The following is a 19006-nucleotide window of genomic DNA, read 5'->3' as shown; positions in this document are numbered from 1 at the left end:
AATTTAAGTATGGTTAACATTCGGTAAAAAATATCTTGTCGTGAATTAAGGTATTTGCTCTCCGGCGTTTCTCCGAGATATTTTTGGCAAACCGTTCATGTATACTTATGAGAATCAAAACAAAAATAGCCGTAATATTTCCCCTTAAAGGTTGTTATTGGAAGTGGTTAGCTCTGTCTTGCAAGCAGGCAAATGTTGAGTAAGGTGGTCTCTGTGACTGATTTTACATAATGGAGCAAGCGCAGTGAGGCCATCTGTCAAGTTAGGCGCAGTTCGCAATCACAGGTTGTAAAGAGAAGTTGAGACTGTTGAGAAGTCTGAAGTCGTCCATTACATTGTCACCTGGTGAAGGTACAGAATGTTTACTCTGCGGAGAGCGACAGTTTCGCATGTTCAGAATTTATAATGCATGACAACGCTTGTGTCATTTTGTTCGTGTTTGCTGTACTTTATTGGCTTTTTGGGTATGTTGGCGCACGTTCAGTGAAGCAATACCGTCGCTCGGCTAACCGAGGACACCTTCGTTAGCTAGTTAAAGCTCAAGGGCAGTTTGAAGTGATGTCTTTATCACATATTGTAGGCTGATTGCAAATGTGCTGACTTTAACTGCTGCATGTACCCTATAATTCTAATCGTACAGGTCAAAATTCAAAACCCTATTGAGACTACAGTAAACTATGAATTACGTATAGAATGGCTGCTTCACAATCTGTCGCATTGAATACATTCCATTGTAAAATTTTATTAAAAAGCATATGAATTAAACTTTGATATATTTTTGAAATGCTGTATGGTTTTATCAGATCTTACACGCTTTTCCACTAATATAATAATAATAATAATTATAAAATCATAAAATCGTATTTCAGGAAAACGTATCAATGCCAAATTGGATCTATCATGTAAAACTCGAAGTAGTAAATGTGTTAGGTAATTTATGCAGCAACCAGGTTGCAAATATTGGGTTTTAATTATTATGTTTTTCAAGGAGATGATGTGTTACTTTAATTGCACCAATTTGCTCTAGTAGATTTTCCTCAAAATGAAGAGTCATAATATAGCCCTTGATTGCTAACTATCTAATGTACCTGATGTACTTTGTTACACTTGGTATAAAATGCTTGCATTTTAATAGCCAAAGTACAGACATTCTGAGGGATGACATTGTCCCACCACCAGTGTACATTTGTCTAATAGCATGCCAGTATTTTTCTTGGGAACTATTTATACTAAATGAATGGCAGCACGCTGTTTGGAAAATGCTGGTATTTTGCTTAAAATTAGTGTAATGTGAATAAAGTTAAATTTCCAATACTTCTGGATTTTAAATGTATATCAAGGTCACTGTCACAAAATTCAGCACTGCTTCCACATTGTGTGAGTGGTCAAAAATAAAGGATGCCTCCTACTAAGATATTTTGCCTTAGGCAGTCAGTTAAGACAAGAATTGACTCTGCGGGTCTGAATCGAGTCGATGTCTCTGTATTGCATAGAACGTCATTGAAAGAGGACTCCCCTTCCATGGAAAGTTCTTGGACTGTTATCTAAAAATTACTCTCCAATAAATAGTTATAGAGTTAAAAATATAACCGCTGACAGCTTATAAAGCTTTAAATGGTACACTATCTGCATATACTTCAGATTTGCGAAACATCTCCACATGCTCTCTCATAACCTGCATTGCTCTGACACAGGCCTGCTACCTATATTGAGGCCATGGCCGTGGAGTGACAGGACCTCATGCATATGAGCTCTTCCATCATTAGTTGGGAACCTTCAGCATTCCTGAGTTGAATAGGTGGTCCTCAGCATCTTTTTATAAAATGCCAGATGTCACAGGGTTCTGTTGAACACTTTTCCCATGTGAAAGCAGACTCTTTTTTTGGCAAGATTGTTTCAGATTTTATTTAAAATCAGTGCATACATGTCCTCTGTTATGTTTACAGTATAAACAAAGATTCACATGTACGTTTTGAGATGTGATTAATTTAGTACTTTTGATCACTTCCTTGCCTGTTGTGCAATCGGTCAGTCTTCCCTCCAATGCAAATGAAATATAAGATATGACAGATATTTCCAGGAGTTTCCACCCAGTTGACTGTGTTCACACAGTAGCTGATATACCTTTTCTAGATGACATATTCATAGGCTTAAGGTGACATTGATATTGTATAGATCATATAGAGTCTTATGGTCTAAAAACTCGTAATGTAACTCTAGTGAAGCAGGGGGCACAAATACTACCTCACCTGGCAAATGTAATAATATGTAAGGTGAGGTTGTAATAATAAATTACACATTTTGCCCTGATGATTATCTTAACAATAGAAATATATGTTCCAGCTTTCAATAGTATCTATCAGGGTCATGCCAGAATTAGGCATAACTGCATGCGTAATAGTAAGATAGTGATGGTAGGCTACAAAAATCCCTCACAGGTGCCTCACAGAAGCTTTGCTCTTCAGCATTTTGTATTACTAATTGTTATGCCATTTGCTGTCCCTGCTCTGTGCTTTGAATTGTTTTCTAACTGTGATCATTGCAACCAGTGTAACCAAAAAATTATTTTTGATTGCCCCCTGCTGTGTACAATTATGGAATGTAAATTTGTGTGGAATAGACTTGCGTTACTTGGAAGTCACGGTATCCTGGTTTTTGTTTTCACTTATATTCAGTCATATAGGAGACACTCTCATCCAGAGTGACCTACAAAGTAAGAGTACAAAGTGTATCTGATAAAGCTGCAGGAACAACAGACCATACCAAATGTAACTGACCACATTACCAACACGCGTCAGTCCTGTTACACACAGCACTGTTACGCTGTTAGGCAGTGCTGATATAAATACTTGAGGGCTATAGTACATTCATAAGTGCAATATTAAAAAGACCTTCACATGAGCTTTGCATCAGAGCAGAAGCCTGTGTCTTGGGTGACATATCTTAGTCATGCTGCAGCCTATTTTTACCATAGAATTTGCTCTGGAATCATTCTGGTACAGCACTTCCCTCAAGGGTACAAAGTACAGTGTGGATCCTGGGATCACCTTTATGTTAATGCTTGCTGAATCTACTTCTGCAGTGCATGGGGGTCCAACATTTTTTCCATTGTGTTGCCACATGTGCAGAAGAGATTTTTTGTTTAAATGTATCGGAAGTGAACAACTAGAATATTCCATTCAATGAGAAAATTATTGTAACAGAGAGAGGGCAACCCAATTCACACAGATTAGGCCTGGAAATGACTCTCATCCACCCAGAAGGAACTGTAACGAGTGATGCTCTGTGGATTTCAGAATCTCCTGCTCTAGACCAAGGCTGAGAATGACCCTCCAAAATGGGCTCGACCTCTCTGTGAGGAACTGCGTCCAGTCCGCTGGCAACAGGAACGGACTGAGATGGGATCTCACACCCGAGCAGATAAAATCCAGGGCCGAGAAGCTTATGCAGAGGATTAAACGGACCTACGACACCATCGGAGCGCTCGACCTGGAGAAAGTCTCCTATGAAAACACCTTGAAAGCCCTGGCAGACGCAAAGTTGGATTACACAAGTAAGGCTTAAATGTGGTGCTCAATGTTTTCTACTCCTTAAACGGGGAGTGCTAAATTTTGGTTGTGAAAGGAAGATATCCTTCCCTTTTTACTCATTTTAATTCTGTCTGTTTGTGCTGGTATGAGAATTTAAAAGGGTTTTTTTTCCCCACACTGTTGAATGAATAAATTAATAAAGCCCAGCGATAGTGGAAAAACCACACTTTTTTCCCTCTTGCGGCATATCTCCGTTATACATTGTATCGGTGCCACGCTAAGGGCCGGTCCTCTCTTTATTTTGTCTTCCAGTGTCCAGACACGTGTTAGACTTCCCCCAGTATGTCTCCCCGTGTAAAGAGGTGCGCTCTGCGAGCACCGAGGCGGACAAAAAGCTGTCCGAGTTTGACGTGGAGATGAGCATGAGAGACGACGTCTTCCAGAGGGTGATCGCACTGCAGGTAGAGCAGGGGCATCTGGCATCAGCTGCTCCCACACCGCTGCGTATGGGCAGGAATAAAACCCTTTGCTTTCTGCCGACCATTCAGTTCACTAAAAGTGCTCGGTAATGTATTTCTGTTTACTGCAACTGTACTAAAGCCAACTGGTAGTAGGTCTTACATAATTATGTTAATGTATCCTGTAAATATATCTCGTAGATGTGTATGGCAGCAAGCGCTATGTAAAGAATATTTTTATCGCCAGCATTTTACAGTGCCAGCATAACTAGAATCAAAATAATCTGTCAGCGTTGCCGTGCCCTTGTGCAAGGTACTTAACCCAACCCGTCGCAGTAAATATCCAGCTGCTTGAATGGATAATATATAGAAATCGTAAGCTGTGTAAGTTGCTCTGCATAAGGGTGTTTGCAAAGCGTAAAATGCAATTGTAAATGATAATAGCTTATTTAAAGGTTTGCTCTGCCCTAAATTAAGTGGAATTGGAAGTTTTTTTTTTTCCAAAGCAAGCCAACATGCCCTATTTCTAAAGGCACCTCTTTACGCTTTTTTCACACTTGATATGAAGCTTTTTTGAGCCGTTTTCATTCAGTCCTCTGTCTGAACCCGTGGTGAGCGCTTCAGAGTGTGCTCAGATGCGGGTGGAGGAATCGGACCATGTGACATGTGTTTGGCAATATCCGAGCATACCCTGAGGCGGGGCAGCTGGAAGCGTCCGGCTAATTCTAGACGCATATGCGCATCTTGGCAGTCACCCTGCACCCTGTAAAATTGAATCCGCAGCATCTTCAAGAAATAAGAGGTCAAAATTAACCAACTGCATAGAAGCAGAGCAAAAAAACAAACTGTAAATGAAGGACTGACAGCATATGTGTGGTGATATGAGTGAACTGGAACTGTGCCCAGAAGAGGCTTGTGGGTTACTATAGGAAATTGGCTACAGCACAGCACGTAGTGTCAGATATAGTGCGATTTCACACCAGATATGAGGTGTTCATTAAGTTCCCACACAGTAGTATTCCTCCACCGGTGATGCACTGTTTTTTTTTTCCCCCCTTGCTGTTCCTTTGAACTGCAGACAGACAATAGTAAGGCCAGGCTGTATTCTCCAGGGTGTTTATGGCTCTCATAATTGAGTTATCACCAGGAGCATGACTGTGTTTCATTAAAGATCAAAATGAAGTCCTCACTGTCACAAGGGGCCTGGAAGCTGTTAGCGGTTTCAGAGCAGACTGGCACATGACAATAGCAGCAGCTCCAGTGCTGGACAGAGCCATAAAGTGGGCTAGATTTGGGCCACCCTCCAACTATTTCCTCCTCTTAGGCAGAAAGATGCACTCTCACTCTCTCTGGCACACACACACACACACACACACACACACAAATACACATACACACACACACAGACCCTTAAAAAGAATGATATCCCACTCCAGAACTATTCCTGTTTTATTAATCATCTGAATTTGGATGTTCCAAATTGGAACAAGAGTATTGTCAGTACCAGAAGTTCACAGGTCCCTTGAGCCAGGCAGTCGCCTGGACAGTTGGACAGTTGCTACCCTGATTTGTAATCCTAGCTGTTCCTTTAAGACATTTGTTGTTGGCCACTAAAAGCTGTTAATGTGAAATATTCAGAACCAGGCTGCCAACTTTTAACAATATGCCCCCAGACAGTTGTTTAGTTTTATGGTGCCTCTCCTAGGAGAAGCAGCTGAAGGATATGAAGCCTGAAGCCAAGAGATTCATGGAGAGACTAATCAAACTGGGAAAGAGAAATGGATTACACCTGTCAAAAGAGACACAGGAGGTACTGTGCATCCACTGCTGTTCCACTATCAGTACAAAAGCGATGCAATAATACATCAATATGTAATATTGTACTATGTAATATATAAGAAATATGAGATCTCTATTCCAAAATTTTTGATGATGGAACAAGGACAAGTAATGTGATGTATCTGTTTTATATATATATTTATTATATATATATACAGATGTGTTCAAATATCCTAAGCATGTTTGATATTATCTATATTGTATGTTTATGAAACGGGTACATGCTCTTTTAAGATATTTAGATATTTAAGCAGATTTTGGTGGATGTGAATTTTTATGCGTTTTTATTTTTTTTTTCCTCACCAGGAGATCAGATCAATTCGCAAACTGATAAGTGACCTTTCCATCGACTTCAACCAAAATCTGAATGAAGAAAACACTTTTTTAGTCTTCACCGAAGACGAGCTAGGTAAGGGTAGCCAGCATTCATCGGACTAAGCGGAAGCTTTGGAAGTGGGACTGGAGACTTAAAGCAGAGCGTAACGTCTCTTTGCCTCTTTGTCTGCGTTTCTCTGTCTCTGCCCCATTGGTCACACTTGTGTCTTGGCACCTTGAGGCGGTATGGCGGAGAGCTACATAAACGGTCTGGAGCGGACTGAGGACGGCCGGTTCAAGGTGTCCCTGAAGTACCCCCACTACTTCCCGCTGATGAAGAGGTGTTACGTCCAGGAGACCAGGAGGAAGATGGAGATGGCCTTCCATAGCAGGTGCAAAGAGGTGAGGGCGAATGTGCAAATGCCTCAGGTGGCCTCCGCTGCTTACCTGAGTTCGAAGATTGTAGTAATTAAAGCGCCTGTTTCTTACGGCTGTTAATGTTATGTCATTTGGTGGTCTTCAGTGCCTTCGGACAACACAAACCCATCCATTTTTCCTCAACGGCTGTCAGACTGAACTTTTGCCAGAATTGTCCTTCAAGTCTCCACATTGGTCTGAGCAGCGTTCTGGTTCAATGCATGCTGTCCTCACATACAGCGTTTCCTCTCTCTGGTTCTCCCTTCACACCAGTTCGTAGGGGTTGTAAAGGGGAGGTATGTGTCGCTCTCACCCTGCAGGTGAACACGGCCATCCTGGAGCAGCTGATAACGCTGCGGTCGAAGATGGCCCACCTGCTGGGCTTCTCCACTCACGCCGACTACGTGCTGGAAATGAACATGGCCAAGAACACCGGCAACGTGGCACGCTTCCTCGGTATGTTTCCCCCCCGCTGACTTGGGGCCGCATGAGAACCTCAGGCTTGTAAAGCCGGCCGCAGTAAGCGCGAGGGCAGCGTGCGAGTGCCATATGGCTCGGTGACAGGGCTGTGTAATTTTATTTCCCTGTCATGCGCTTTGCTCGTCCTCGGTAATTGTGGCCACATGAGAGGATTTTTCAGGACTGCTGGTTGCAGAGGTCTAGCAGACCTTGTGTCACTGGCTCTGTTCATTTAGCAGGCCCACAGCTCCCCAGACAGCCACATTCCTTGGCTTACTATCCTACACATTCGGACTATGTGAATGCTGCTCTGTGCTTGCGCCAACACAGGCTGTTATTCAGTGACCCAATGGGAGTCTCATATTCCAGTTCTCATTTACCAGGGTTTTTAAACTTTCTTTTTCATAGACCTAGATCATTTACTTCACTTTTCAGCAGCCTTTTACTTCTCCTAAAACAAATATAGCAGACATATATAACATATAAGTAAACATGGAACATGGAAGTTTTGAATGATTAATTTAGAGGAGAAAAGCTCTCGGTTAGCACTTCCATGGTTGTTTGTACTTCAAAAGAACAAATCACAAACCACAAACTTTGACCATAAAGAGTGTAAGGCTCCTTTTTCATGCTATTCGACTGGAATGGAGACTGGAGACAGCCCCTTCTCTAGAAGTGGAACAGCAACGTGGGTTCTGTGTCACAGATGAGCTCCACGAGAAGCTGAAGCCGGTGGGCGAGCGGGAGAGGCGGTACATCCTGGAGCTGAAGAAGAAGGAGTGCGAAAACAGAGGCTACGCGTTCGACGGGAAGATCCACGCGTGGGACATGCCCTACTACATGAGCCGGGTGGAGCAGGTGAAGTTCTGCGTGGACAAGGACAAGCTGCTGGAGTACTTCCCCCTGGAGGTGGTGACGGAGGGGCTGCTCGGCATCTACCAGGACCTGCTGGGCCTCACCTTCCACAAGGTCAGCCACGCCCACGCCTGGCACAGCAGCGTCAGCCTGTACTCCGTGGTGGACACGGCGTCGGGGGAGGAGATTGGACAGTTCTACCTGGACCTCCATCCCAGGTAACCTGCTGACCGGGGAAGCATAATGACGGTCATTGGAACTGATCTGTGCTAAAATAAAGTCATTGGAAACGGCAGAGCAAAATGCACTGATGTGGAATTGCATTTTCCGGTTCTTGATGTAGTTACAAGCCATGTTATTCTCTTGGTCAAAATTATTCCACCGCTATTCAGTACGCATCCCACACTGCTCCTACATACTGTTGTAGATCAAAGTGTTTCCACCCTAAGCCGGAAAACTCATGTTGCTACACGTGTGCAAAAGTTGATTTTGCCATTGCCGTTTTTAACACCTCTTAAACCTTGTCATGCCTGAAAAAATGGTGTAACTTGTGCCCAAGGCTGGTGCTATGGAGGTGCTTAGGGGTGGAGATGGACCTTAGTGGACCCCAGTTATCTCCTTGTATCCCGATGTCTGCATATTTATTTATTATGTTTTTTTAAGATATGACGTTTTGTGCCCCCCCCCCCCCCCCGTGGATTGCAAGCGCACCCCTCTGCATTTTCTCTTGGCGGCAGGCCTGCTTGTGCCTCTGGTCCATACAAGTTGATCAGAGTAAAGTGGCTTTCGCTGCTTGTCCAGAACTGAGATCTGTGTCCGTGCTTTTCCTTCAGAGAGGGCAAGTACGGCCATGCAGCCTGCTTCGGGCTCCAGCCCAGCTGCTTGGGGCCCAACAGGAAGCGCATACTGCCCGTGGCCGCCATGGTGGCCAACTTCACCAAGCCCACGGCTGACTGGCCCTCCCTGCTGCAGCACCACGAGGTGGAGACCTTCTTCCACGAGTTCGGCCACGTCATGCACGAGATCTGCTCCAGGGTAGGCCTCTCTGCAGCACTGCTGGAACTGCGTGGCCGGCTCGCGTGTCTCTCCCTGGCAGCCGCGCCCCGATCCCGCTCCAAGCACGCTGCTGCCTTGGAGGTTTCCCAGCCCCTCGGCTCTGCGCGAGTCCAATTCAGTGTGTCAGCATGACAGAACCAGATATCCATCTTTCCCTGATGCTGACACTGTTGCATCAGTAATGGAAAGATACTTAACACCTATCACACTGTAGGCCTTTAAGAGCAGGGCAGAGGACAGCTAGTTAATAATGTTTCCCAATTTTTGGTCTCTGTGTTCAGTGTTTTGGATATTTTTGCCTTTAATTAGGGTATTTTATGCACTGTGAGGTAAACTTTAATGGTGGGTTCTCTCCCTGAGCGCCTCTGTCCCTTTGGTGTGGGTCTGACGCTGTAGCTGCTGTAGAGATGAGGGTGTAAGTGGCGGCCTCTCCTCCAGACAGACTTTGTGGAGTTCAGCGGGACGCTGGTGGAGACGGACTTCGTGGAGGTGCCGTCCCAGATGCTGGAGAACTGGGTTTGGGAGAAGGAGCCCCTCCACAGGATGTCCCGGCACTACAAGGATGGGAGCTCCATCCCAGACAACCTGCTCAACACACTCATCGCCTCCAGAGTGGCCAATACAGGTGTCTGCTAGATTTAGCCATTCCCACTACAAAGGAAGAGCTGCATGCCAGATTAAGCTTCTCCAAACACCACATTAAACAGTCTGGAAGCAGCTATTTTCTAACCTGCTTTAACACAGCCTGAGAATGAATTTCCTCATTGGATTGTTTCTACATTTATGACACAAACATGCCATGTTGGACATTTTTAACCTAAAAAGAGATTCTAAATTTTGATTCAGAATGTGATTTCCTTACTATATAGATGTCTAACTTGCCAGCACATTGCAACACTGTTGAAATTTTGTTCTTAGCCGCACCCCATTCAGTGTCCTCCTATTTCCCTCTCAGGGCTGATGAACTTGCGTCAGGTGGTCTTCAGTAAAGTGGACCAGGCTATCCACACCAAGGCCAGTGCTGACACCGCAGAGGAGTTCGCCAAACACTCCAGAGAAATCCTGGGGATCCCTGCAACTCCAGGTGGCCCTAACCGAGCAAACAGCCTCTCTGCACCACCGTGGAGTAGTGCTTAAAGCTGTGGATCTCTGACCCAGGCCTTGGTCAAAACCACAGACCACCACTGCAAAACAAGGCACATTGTGAATTCTTGGGAAAGGCATATTAAAGCAGTTATGCAATTTATGGGGGCTCACCAGGGTCAGCAGCTCTGTAACCACTACACCACTACAGACTGTTTAGAGCTGAGTAGCTGTTTGAGTTTTTGCATCACTCTGCCCTTTGGTAATCTTTTCACAGCATAGGGTCCAATTAAGTCTCTGCATTCAAAGACATACCTTACATTTCATTATTGTCATTTAGCCAACACTTCTAGCTCACATAAGTTACAGTTTTGCTGTATATAGCTAGCTATTTACTGAGGCAATTGTGGCAATTGTAGTTCCTTGCCCAAGGGTACAACAGCAGTGCCCCAGTGGGGGATCGAACTGGCAAACTTGCAGTTACAAGTCCTACTCCTTACCACTATGCTACGCTGCTGAGATACCTCTAGGACTAATATCACTCGTTACCATTGGCAAGATAAGAGACTGAAACGCAGCGGGGTTACAATCTCAAGACCGTGAGCATGCTTTGCATACATCAGATAACATTGTTTACTCTGACAGCACACTGTCAGTTTTTTCCGCCCCATCTAATTATCATCCAGATGATTATGGCTGTCCCTCTTTAAAAGAGAGGAGTAGTACCAGCATTGCGGTATTTAATAGCAGGGAACACATTCTTGGTCTGGCTGAAGAGCTTGTTAGTCTTGTGTGGGAAATTATGGAAGAACGGTTGAGGCACTGAGACCCAGTTTGTGGGTCCTTATCCAAAATGGGGGAATTTCTGTTTGTGGGTCCTTATCCAAAATGGGGGCATTTCTGTTTGTGGGTCCTTATCCAAAATGGGGGCATTTCTGTTGTGCTTTTGAGCAAGGAACCTTACAAAAATTGTTCCAGGGAAGACCTAAGTGCATAAGAAACAGATGGATGTAGTGGACAGTGTCGTTATAGCATGACGTTGATTTTGTGTGCTGTAATGACTGTCCTCTCCAGGCACAAACATGACTGCCAGCTTTAGTCATTTGGCTGGTGGATATGATGGGCAGTACTATGGCTACTTGTGGAGCGAGGTCTTTTCCATGGACATCTTCTTCAGCCGGTTCAAGAAGGAGGGAATCATGAACCCAAAGGTACAACACAGTGACTCAGGCCTTCCTCTGAACTCTTCCATCTTAAGTGTAATTTCTACTTCCTCTATCGCGAAAGAATTGTTCCAGCAGTGGGTTAGTAACAGAACAGTTAGGACAGAATGCATTGTCTAGCTTCTGATTCAAAACTGGGTATGTAAGACTATCTGCTGTTTCACATGTTATCAGTCAGTGAACCGTTCAGGAAATATGTTACGTTGAATATGACCACAACCATGAGGTGGACATCCAGATGTCAGTCAGCAGAAAATGTTATCGATGTACACGTTCAACCTTCCATGCTGTACTCAACAAAAGGCATCCGTTGGATTCTGCAGCACATTGTCAGCTGATGTGTGTCTACAGTACATGCGGTAGCCTTAAACTGAAGAACAGGGTGAAGAGGTTATGTTTCAGAATATGACTGATGTGGACCTTTATGTCTGCAGGTGGGAAAGGAATACAGGAGGGTAATCCTGGAGGCAGGGGGTTCATTGGATGGTGCAGACATGCTGAAGACCTTCCTGGGTCGTGAGCCCTGTCAGGACGCCTTCTTCCAGTGCAAAGGGCTGGCCCAGTCAGAAAGCACCATTGACTGTCAGTGACTCGATGTGCTCATCCTCTGTGTTGTGCAGGGCAAATGACCACAGGCATGTTTCATAGATAAATGCTACCTGTTTATAAAATTTATATTTAATATATGTTGTAAATGTATCAGAAGAGTTATTGCTCCAGAATCTTTCTTACTCCAGATTTCTGATTTTCCACAACGTATGTTTTGAAAACTGTCATTTGAGGAATTATTCACCAAAGTGGTCGATTTCCTCCTCCGTTGGGTTCAAAGTACAAAACTCAGTTGCCACAAGTAGGAGTAGTAGTAACAGTAAAAGTAGTAGTACCAAGCTACACCAGGCTTGGAAATGAGTTTACCATGGACCATAATCAGGACAACGCTGATACTGTACCATCTGTTACTGGTTTAGGAGTGTTTTTGCAGATTCTGTGCAGGTACTGAGCATGTTTACCTCTTTGAGTATAAAATAAACTTTGTCTCAGTTTTTATGGAGGATATTGAAAACGGTTGGACAGACTCACACGTAGATGGTCCTCACAGTGAGGTTCAACAAATGATTGATCCCACCAGCTAAGCACTTTCACTGGTCTTAATTTTCAACAGCTGAATTCCTTTAACCGAAATCTTAAGATTCCTTTTTGACCATTTTAAGATCTAGGCTAGATCATAAGAGTAACCTTGAACTTTTTTCATAACATACCCATTGGTGCCCTTCAGCTCCTCTGTAGAAATTGAAGATCAACATGGTGGAAGGCAATACAAATTAAATGACAATACGTTTACATTTTACATAAACTTGATTGTGGGAAATATCTAAAAGAATTGAGTTCTTAATGTGTTTTTTATTTGAATATGCAAGGCCATACTTTAACGTAAAGGAATAAGCTGATGAATAACATACACAGTACTTTGTTAATTTTTCTTTAGGGGGTATTATTTTGAACATATCCTTTCTAAAATATTTTAGATAGAAACTACAGTTGTACCTATGATAGTACAAATTTTGCATGAAATCGATTTGTTGAGTGATTTATATCAAAACACATTTTTATGCCTGAGGGTGTTTATAGTATTTTTTTCATACCAAGTATATGAGTCCACTGAATCATATGTTGTACTACTTGGGAAAGGCCACTAGCCAGTGCTGTCTACCAGTTTTCACACTGTTGTCATTTGTTATTATAGGGAAAATATGTGAGTGGTAAAATGTATGCAAACAACATCAACATTCAGCAGCAGAACAAAGAAAAATGAAAGTCCTACTGTACAACTTCATGTCACGCAGATTCTTTGGTTACATCAGTTATCCACTAGGTGGAGACATACCTTCATTTAACGAAAAAAAAAGAATGCCTGCATTACAATTTCATTTTTAGTGCACAATAAAATCCTACATCGCTTCCATTAGGCATACAAGACAAAGGGGCAAGAGAAATATTGTTTTTGGTCATTTTCTTTCCTTAAATCTTTTTTAATACCCGTTTTTGACAAGGACCTTCCATATGGACTGATTCAAATAAAATTTGTCATGCTTGTTCACCCTGGCCCAAAGTTGCACATAGAATGCCATGTGCATAAATCAGTGATTTTACCTCCTTTTAAGTGTGCAAGGAGCCTTAATGCACATACATAATGCACAGTGTTGTACAAAAATATGTCACCTCTAGTTAGGCTACTATCACTTGAATACTACCCATCAAGCCAATAATGTAAGAGACATATATGATATATGTCACATTTAGGTGTAAGTATTTTCGAGGTTTCTTTCTCCTCTTATGGTAACAAAAAGGCTTTAGTTTAAAAAGAAAATAAGAATGAAAAAGAAACAGATTCTACAAACTAACTTAAAAGATAAATTAGTATAAATAATAAAAGTATAATGATAGTATAAATTAATCGGGTTAATATAACAACCCGTTTAATGTCATTTTTTCGAAATCCAGTGTGCCACTTGGGATGGTTTCAGTATTAATCTGTTTCCGGGAAACTCGTTCATTTTCATCGTTAGAGTAGCTAATTCACCTGTAGGTGTATAGTTTAAAGCAATTGAAACTAACACTGATTAGCCATCTTGTAACCTGTGACTTAAGCTAATGCTTACTTTTGACTTTGCGGCTTGTACAGACATCTCAGGTAGGACCCTCCGTCTAAAACTTGTCCACCGGTTACTCAGATGCTGTTGCTACGTTACCAGCGGTTGATACTTTTCTGCATGTTGCATCACTGGCTTTCAGATGTTTCCATCACCTGTCCTAGAGTGGAGTCTAGAGAATTGATGTGGAAAAACAAAGCTCAGACAACCTCACCAGAAACAGGTGCAGTTTGTGCTCAACCCCGGCCTAGAGCCTCACCCCAAATTAGGCACACCGACCTGCGTTAGTTAATAGTGCTGAACACACAACCGTGTGTCCGTTTGCGTCAGTTGTCAAATGTGACAAGCATGACTATACGACTGAGTAATGGCCTTCGTATTTTTGGTTGAAAACCTCTTGCTGTTTAAACAATGTTAAGGTTAATTATTCAAACGCATTTGTCAAGCAAACTGCTTAAAGTTTCGTGACATGTCGTCCATATTTCCCAGGCAGGTTCGACGTTTTGTTTACACACAATTCAAAACACGGAGAAAGACAAGGGGTCGACCTTTTTTAACATACAGACCGGAGGGGGCAGTGAAGGGCAGATAGTTCGCTAGTTTCAAACTACTGCTTTTGGGGCAACGAACTTCCGCTTCCCCGAAGGGACGGAGTTCTGTAAAATCTAGTCGAGCCTTTAACGTTGACATAAAACACCAGTAGATCACTGCAGCTCTTGCGATATGTGGCTGTTTGAATGCTTGATTTATTACATTCTACAGTACTTGTCGGTAATAGTCTATACACATTACTGAATTGCCTCTACTTTAAGAGCTACATGGCTCCCATTGGTCATATTCTGATATTCGTTTGTGCCTGACAGAACAAAGCAATTTCGTGATCATAATATTCGTCATTACATTGACAGACTATAGCCCGGATATTTTGCAAAATGACAACAGTCGCCCCAGTAGCCGCAACACAGATACCCATGATGGAGATCACAGTGCACACAGTATAACCATAATCTGATTTTTTGTTGTTTCTTGTTTGCCACAGTGTGCACAGTTGTCAAGTATGACATAAAATTAATCGCTAGATTTTTCTTTGCCAACGTTACCTAAATTACAAACAATTTTAGCTGGCGACAAACACTTGACACACTACATCTTCCGAGACAATCTAACATGCTAAGCCAGAGATCCCGCCTCTTTCGCGCAGCCTGTATTGGCTCTATGAGTTTATTCGTAATATACGGTCCGTTTTAATTGGCTCTTCCCCTACGACTATCGCGGAGCTACCTGGTCGCGATTTAGATTGAAGCCAAACGGCCCCAATCAGACTCACCTATTCCGCTCGGGGTTTCAGTGGCAGGTTCGCTGTTTTTTTTTTTTTTTCGGACGAATGGTTTGGCCGCCGTCAGTCCGTAGACCACCGTGTGTGAGTGTCAGGTCTGCTTCTTGTGTTGCACGCTCTTCCCGTGTCTGTACGCGAATTATTTGGCGTAAATGTACTGCATGTTGCCGACTTTCTAGCTAACAGTTTCTCTTAACGAAGTCGAGGGCATCAACTCTTGAATGCGGTTGGGTGCGGCGTTACCCTTTCAGGAAAAAAAAAGGATTTTTTTCAGGCGGTGGACATTTTTCGTCTTTTGTATTTTTCGCGTGTCGTGTGTGGACGTTTTGGATTTTAATTTTTGATTTTCAGTTTTTACAAGGTTAAACCACTAGCAAGCCATCACTGCTACTGTGTAATGTAGGCAAGACGTTTTAGTCAAATTTATTTCGATTGTTTCGGAAGTTATCGCCAAGCGTCTAGGTAACTTAGATCGCTAAACAAGTTTTGAGAAGATTGCACTTCTCAAAATAATGCGCTAACTTGCTAGCTAGCTAGCTTGTTTAGCTAGCTAGTTAACAATATTCAAAAACTCGGCGAGATAAGTGGATGCTGTATCATTTTTAAGGCAAATCATCCGTTTTAATGCAGTCTTGTTCTCTTAAGAACAAACACACTTCCGTGGATTTTGAAGACTCCTAGGACCTTCCTTTCAATGAAAGAAAGCGCTTGGAAACCTGATATTTAAGGTAAGCTTGTAGCACCGCATGCAACATTCAGCTTGCTAGCTAATTTACTGTATTTTGTTTAGCCGGATATGCGTTAACTTTGATCGGTGAAATGTCAAGTTAGCTTCAATAAAGCGTGATCATGTGCCCATCAGACATAAAAAAACAAGCGCAGCGACTGAGAAACCAGTACAAATAGCTAACTAGCTACCGTGTAGCGAGCCAGCCAATATATTAGCTGGAGACCATTTGTAAAATAGGTCTTAGCTGGCTAGACTAACTACTAAACTTGTGCTGGAATTTGAAACCACTGAAGAGGCTTTATAAGCGGCATAAGAGAACAATTGTCTTTTTGTTTAGTGAGCTATGTAGCTAACTCCCTAGCTAGATTGGTGAAGATTGGTAGTTAGGTTGCGAATGCTCCCGAGGTAGCTAACGTTAGCTAATGGAATTTAAATGATCAATATGTTCCCTAGCTAGCCAACCAGCCAGCTCGCTAGGTATCAGCCATTATAGCTCTCTCGTTGACGGGTGATTCAGAAAAATGGCAGCGAAACTACAACTGACTACCTTATAAGATAATTAGACGAGTATTTCATAATGGTCCAGACTTACAATTCTTCATCTGTACCAACAGGGATTCATTCAAGGGAAAGGTTAAATGTGTAACGTTACTTCACTAGTGTCGAATTAATTTTCCTCTTCAACGAGAAATTCAGCATATGTAGAATAATAAGATGCTTAACATGACTTGGTAGCTAATTATGAGCAGTACTGCGACATGGTTTTCTAATGTTCAGCTAGCTAGCTTTTGACTGGCTAGCTTTTACCAAACAAAGTCCATATTGCTCTAAGGACAGAAATGCGGAAATTGGCCAGCAAGCTTGTTAGTGCGAGCGATGCGATGGACACAATTTCCATTGTTGATCAGATTCAGCGCAGAACACTTGCTTTCTGGGTATGAAAGTCTCGGTAATCGGAAACCGCTATGCGTTTGTTTCAATTTCTCTTTGTTTTTCCCGTGCCAGATATCTTAATACGATTAAACAGTATCTTTAACAGATCTCTGCTTTGATCTCGTAACGGTGGAAGGCATTCTCCTTTAATCTTGTGAGTGACTCGAGTGCGCAAGAGGAGATGAATTCGTTCAATCCGAAACTGCACCGGTGATACCGGAGCAGAAAAGAAGTGTCATGAACGACACAGGTAGCTAGATGACCTTAGCCCGAGAAGTGTTCTCAGCGATGGCTAGAATAATCATTAAAATAATCAAAACAGGCTGTCGTAAAATTCTGTAGCCTAATCGTAATGTCGATCGACTGCGGTGTTGGTGAATAGATTACGAGATGTCCTGTACAATTTACACTCGGTTCCTCTGTGTATAACTGCCGTGTATTTCATTAAAATAATTGGTTACTTTTGGTGTGGGATCAGGGTTCACAGTAAATCGCTCGGGCAGGTGATAAACCTAGCTAATCGGATCAGATTTGTTCACAGGGATTAGAGGCACTTCGTAGGACACCATTCGGTATGGGTAATCTCGCACTCGTTCTGCTCCAGAATACATTATAGGCTGCTGAATGAACAGCAAGAAAATTGACAGAAAATGGGAGACTTGAATTCCCAAGACATAGTGCGACATGGGACACAGTTATTTCATAGAGGCTCTAGCCGAACTGTAGTATTGGACCGAGAAGAAAAACATAGGAGACGTTAACGATGCTATGAAGGCATTCATCTTGTTGCTGTGGTTTGCCCAAAGCAAATATACTCGCCTGCCCTCCTTGCGCCTTGACCTTATGCGTCGTTTTTCTGTCAGCAGCCACGTTCAGTCATAAGCTGCTTTGAATACAAACCATTCATGTTATGCGATGTTGTTGAAAACATAACAGCCACCCTACTGTTTAAGGATTACGTAGGAGTGTACATAGTAAACATTGTTTCTCCCACGCCGTTGGTAACATTTAATCTCAGATGATGTTACAATATTTTTATAGTATCCTGATTTATACCCTCGCTTAGGACATTAACGTAGGACATTATACCCATTACTTAGGACATTAACTGATCACGTTGGAACATGGACAAGCAAAACTACACCTGTTCGTGAAGTTAGCGGTCTAAGAGCACAAGTGTAAACATGGCCTTCTAAGCAAACACAGTGTTGGCATGTGTAACACAAACATTTTAATCAGTCTTTCAGAAGTAAACACCATAAATGTTTGTATTCAGTCAGCACGAGAGCTTGAACAGTAATGTTCCAACAGTAGTTTACAAGTAGTCCCACATGCTTGAGTTCACCTGGAGTGTCTTTTGAAGAACTCCCAAGAGGTCAGAGCCTTGAGGCTATAACCTTGACCTAAGAATGTGGTAAATCTCAAGGCTGTTTGGGTACAACACCCATCTAGAGACAAAGGCACTTTTTTCAGATGTGTGCATAGACTGCATCGGAAAAAGGCTTGGACTGTTGATGTGAACATATGAGCAGTCCACTTCTTTCCAGCAGGTGCTACACTGTTAGCTCTCCTGTACTGTAGCCTAATGTCAGTTGTTGGGTGGACATCCAGAATCACTGCCTGTGTACAGAATATTCTCGCTCCAAAGCTGTGTTTGTAAGGTTGGGATATACAAGGGATGAAAAATCCCAGCAGCTGTAATATGCCTGATAACCCGATAGTCTCGGAACACAGGCGATATATGCATAAAGCCATCTTCACTTATAAATATCCTTTATTTTTCAGTGTAATTACTTTGCACTTGCATGTGGAGTGGAGGTGGTGTGATTACATGAGTGCTAGTCTGTGAGTCTCTGGAAACAGGGTAGCTGAACAAGAACTGATTTGGTTCAGACTTGTTGAAATGATTGTCTTGAATAGATTATGGGCTCTTAGTCATTCCAGGGGACCCCATATGTATGCAGTTTTTTTTGTTTGTTTTTTGATACAGCCAAATCTCTCGATTGGTTAAAAGTGTTCAAAACATGTTTAAGATCCTTCGTAATTGATTTACAAGTGGTTTAGTTTCAGTGGTCAGGTGTCCACATAGTCATCATTTCATCTATCAGTCTATAATTTCAT

The 19006-nt window shown here is 42.6% G+C and overlaps 2 protein-coding genes across 3 annotated transcripts in view; both read left to right on the top strand.

Annotated features, from left to right (window-relative positions):
- The first annotated feature begins 285 nt into the window (after window positions 1-285).
- The window catches only part of nln (neurolysin (metallopeptidase M3 family)), a 70672-nt gene continuing 51951 nt past the window's right edge, over window positions 286-19006 (top strand). Inside the window, exons 1-13 of the mRNA XM_036528773.1 lie at window positions 286-351; window positions 3297-3553; window positions 3843-3991; window positions 5694-5798; window positions 6134-6236; window positions 6384-6544; window positions 6880-7015; window positions 7725-8091; window positions 8707-8908; window positions 9368-9554; window positions 9885-10013; window positions 11087-11223; window positions 11670-11817. Of these exons, the coding sequence (XP_036384666.1) occupies window positions 3325-3553; window positions 3843-3991; window positions 5694-5798; window positions 6134-6236; window positions 6384-6544; window positions 6880-7015; window positions 7725-8091; window positions 8707-8908; window positions 9368-9554; window positions 9885-10013; window positions 11087-11223; window positions 11670-11817 (2053 nt within the window). The 5' untranslated portion in view covers window positions 286-351; window positions 3297-3324. The remainder of the gene's footprint in view (window positions 352-3296; window positions 3554-3842; window positions 3992-5693; window positions 5799-6133; window positions 6237-6383; window positions 6545-6879; window positions 7016-7724; window positions 8092-8706; window positions 8909-9367; window positions 9555-9884; window positions 10014-11086; window positions 11224-11669; window positions 11818-19006) is intronic.
- erbin (erbb2 interacting protein) overlaps window positions 15287-19006 on the top strand; it is a 100388-nt gene continuing 96668 nt past the window's right edge. For both annotated transcript variants that reach the window (XM_036528834.1, XM_036528835.1), the window contains exon 1: window positions 15287-15950. The gene's annotated coding sequence lies outside the window, so the exon portion shown is untranslated. The remainder of the gene's footprint in view (window positions 15951-19006) is intronic.

Source organism: Megalops cyprinoides, chromosome 5 (assembly GCF_013368585.1).
Source record: "Megalops cyprinoides isolate fMegCyp1 chromosome 5, fMegCyp1.pri, whole genome shotgun sequence".
NCBI classification, from domain to species: Eukaryota; Metazoa; Chordata; class Actinopteri; order Elopiformes; family Megalopidae; genus Megalops; species Megalops cyprinoides.
This window is presented reverse-complemented; position numbering and strand designations above follow the sequence as displayed.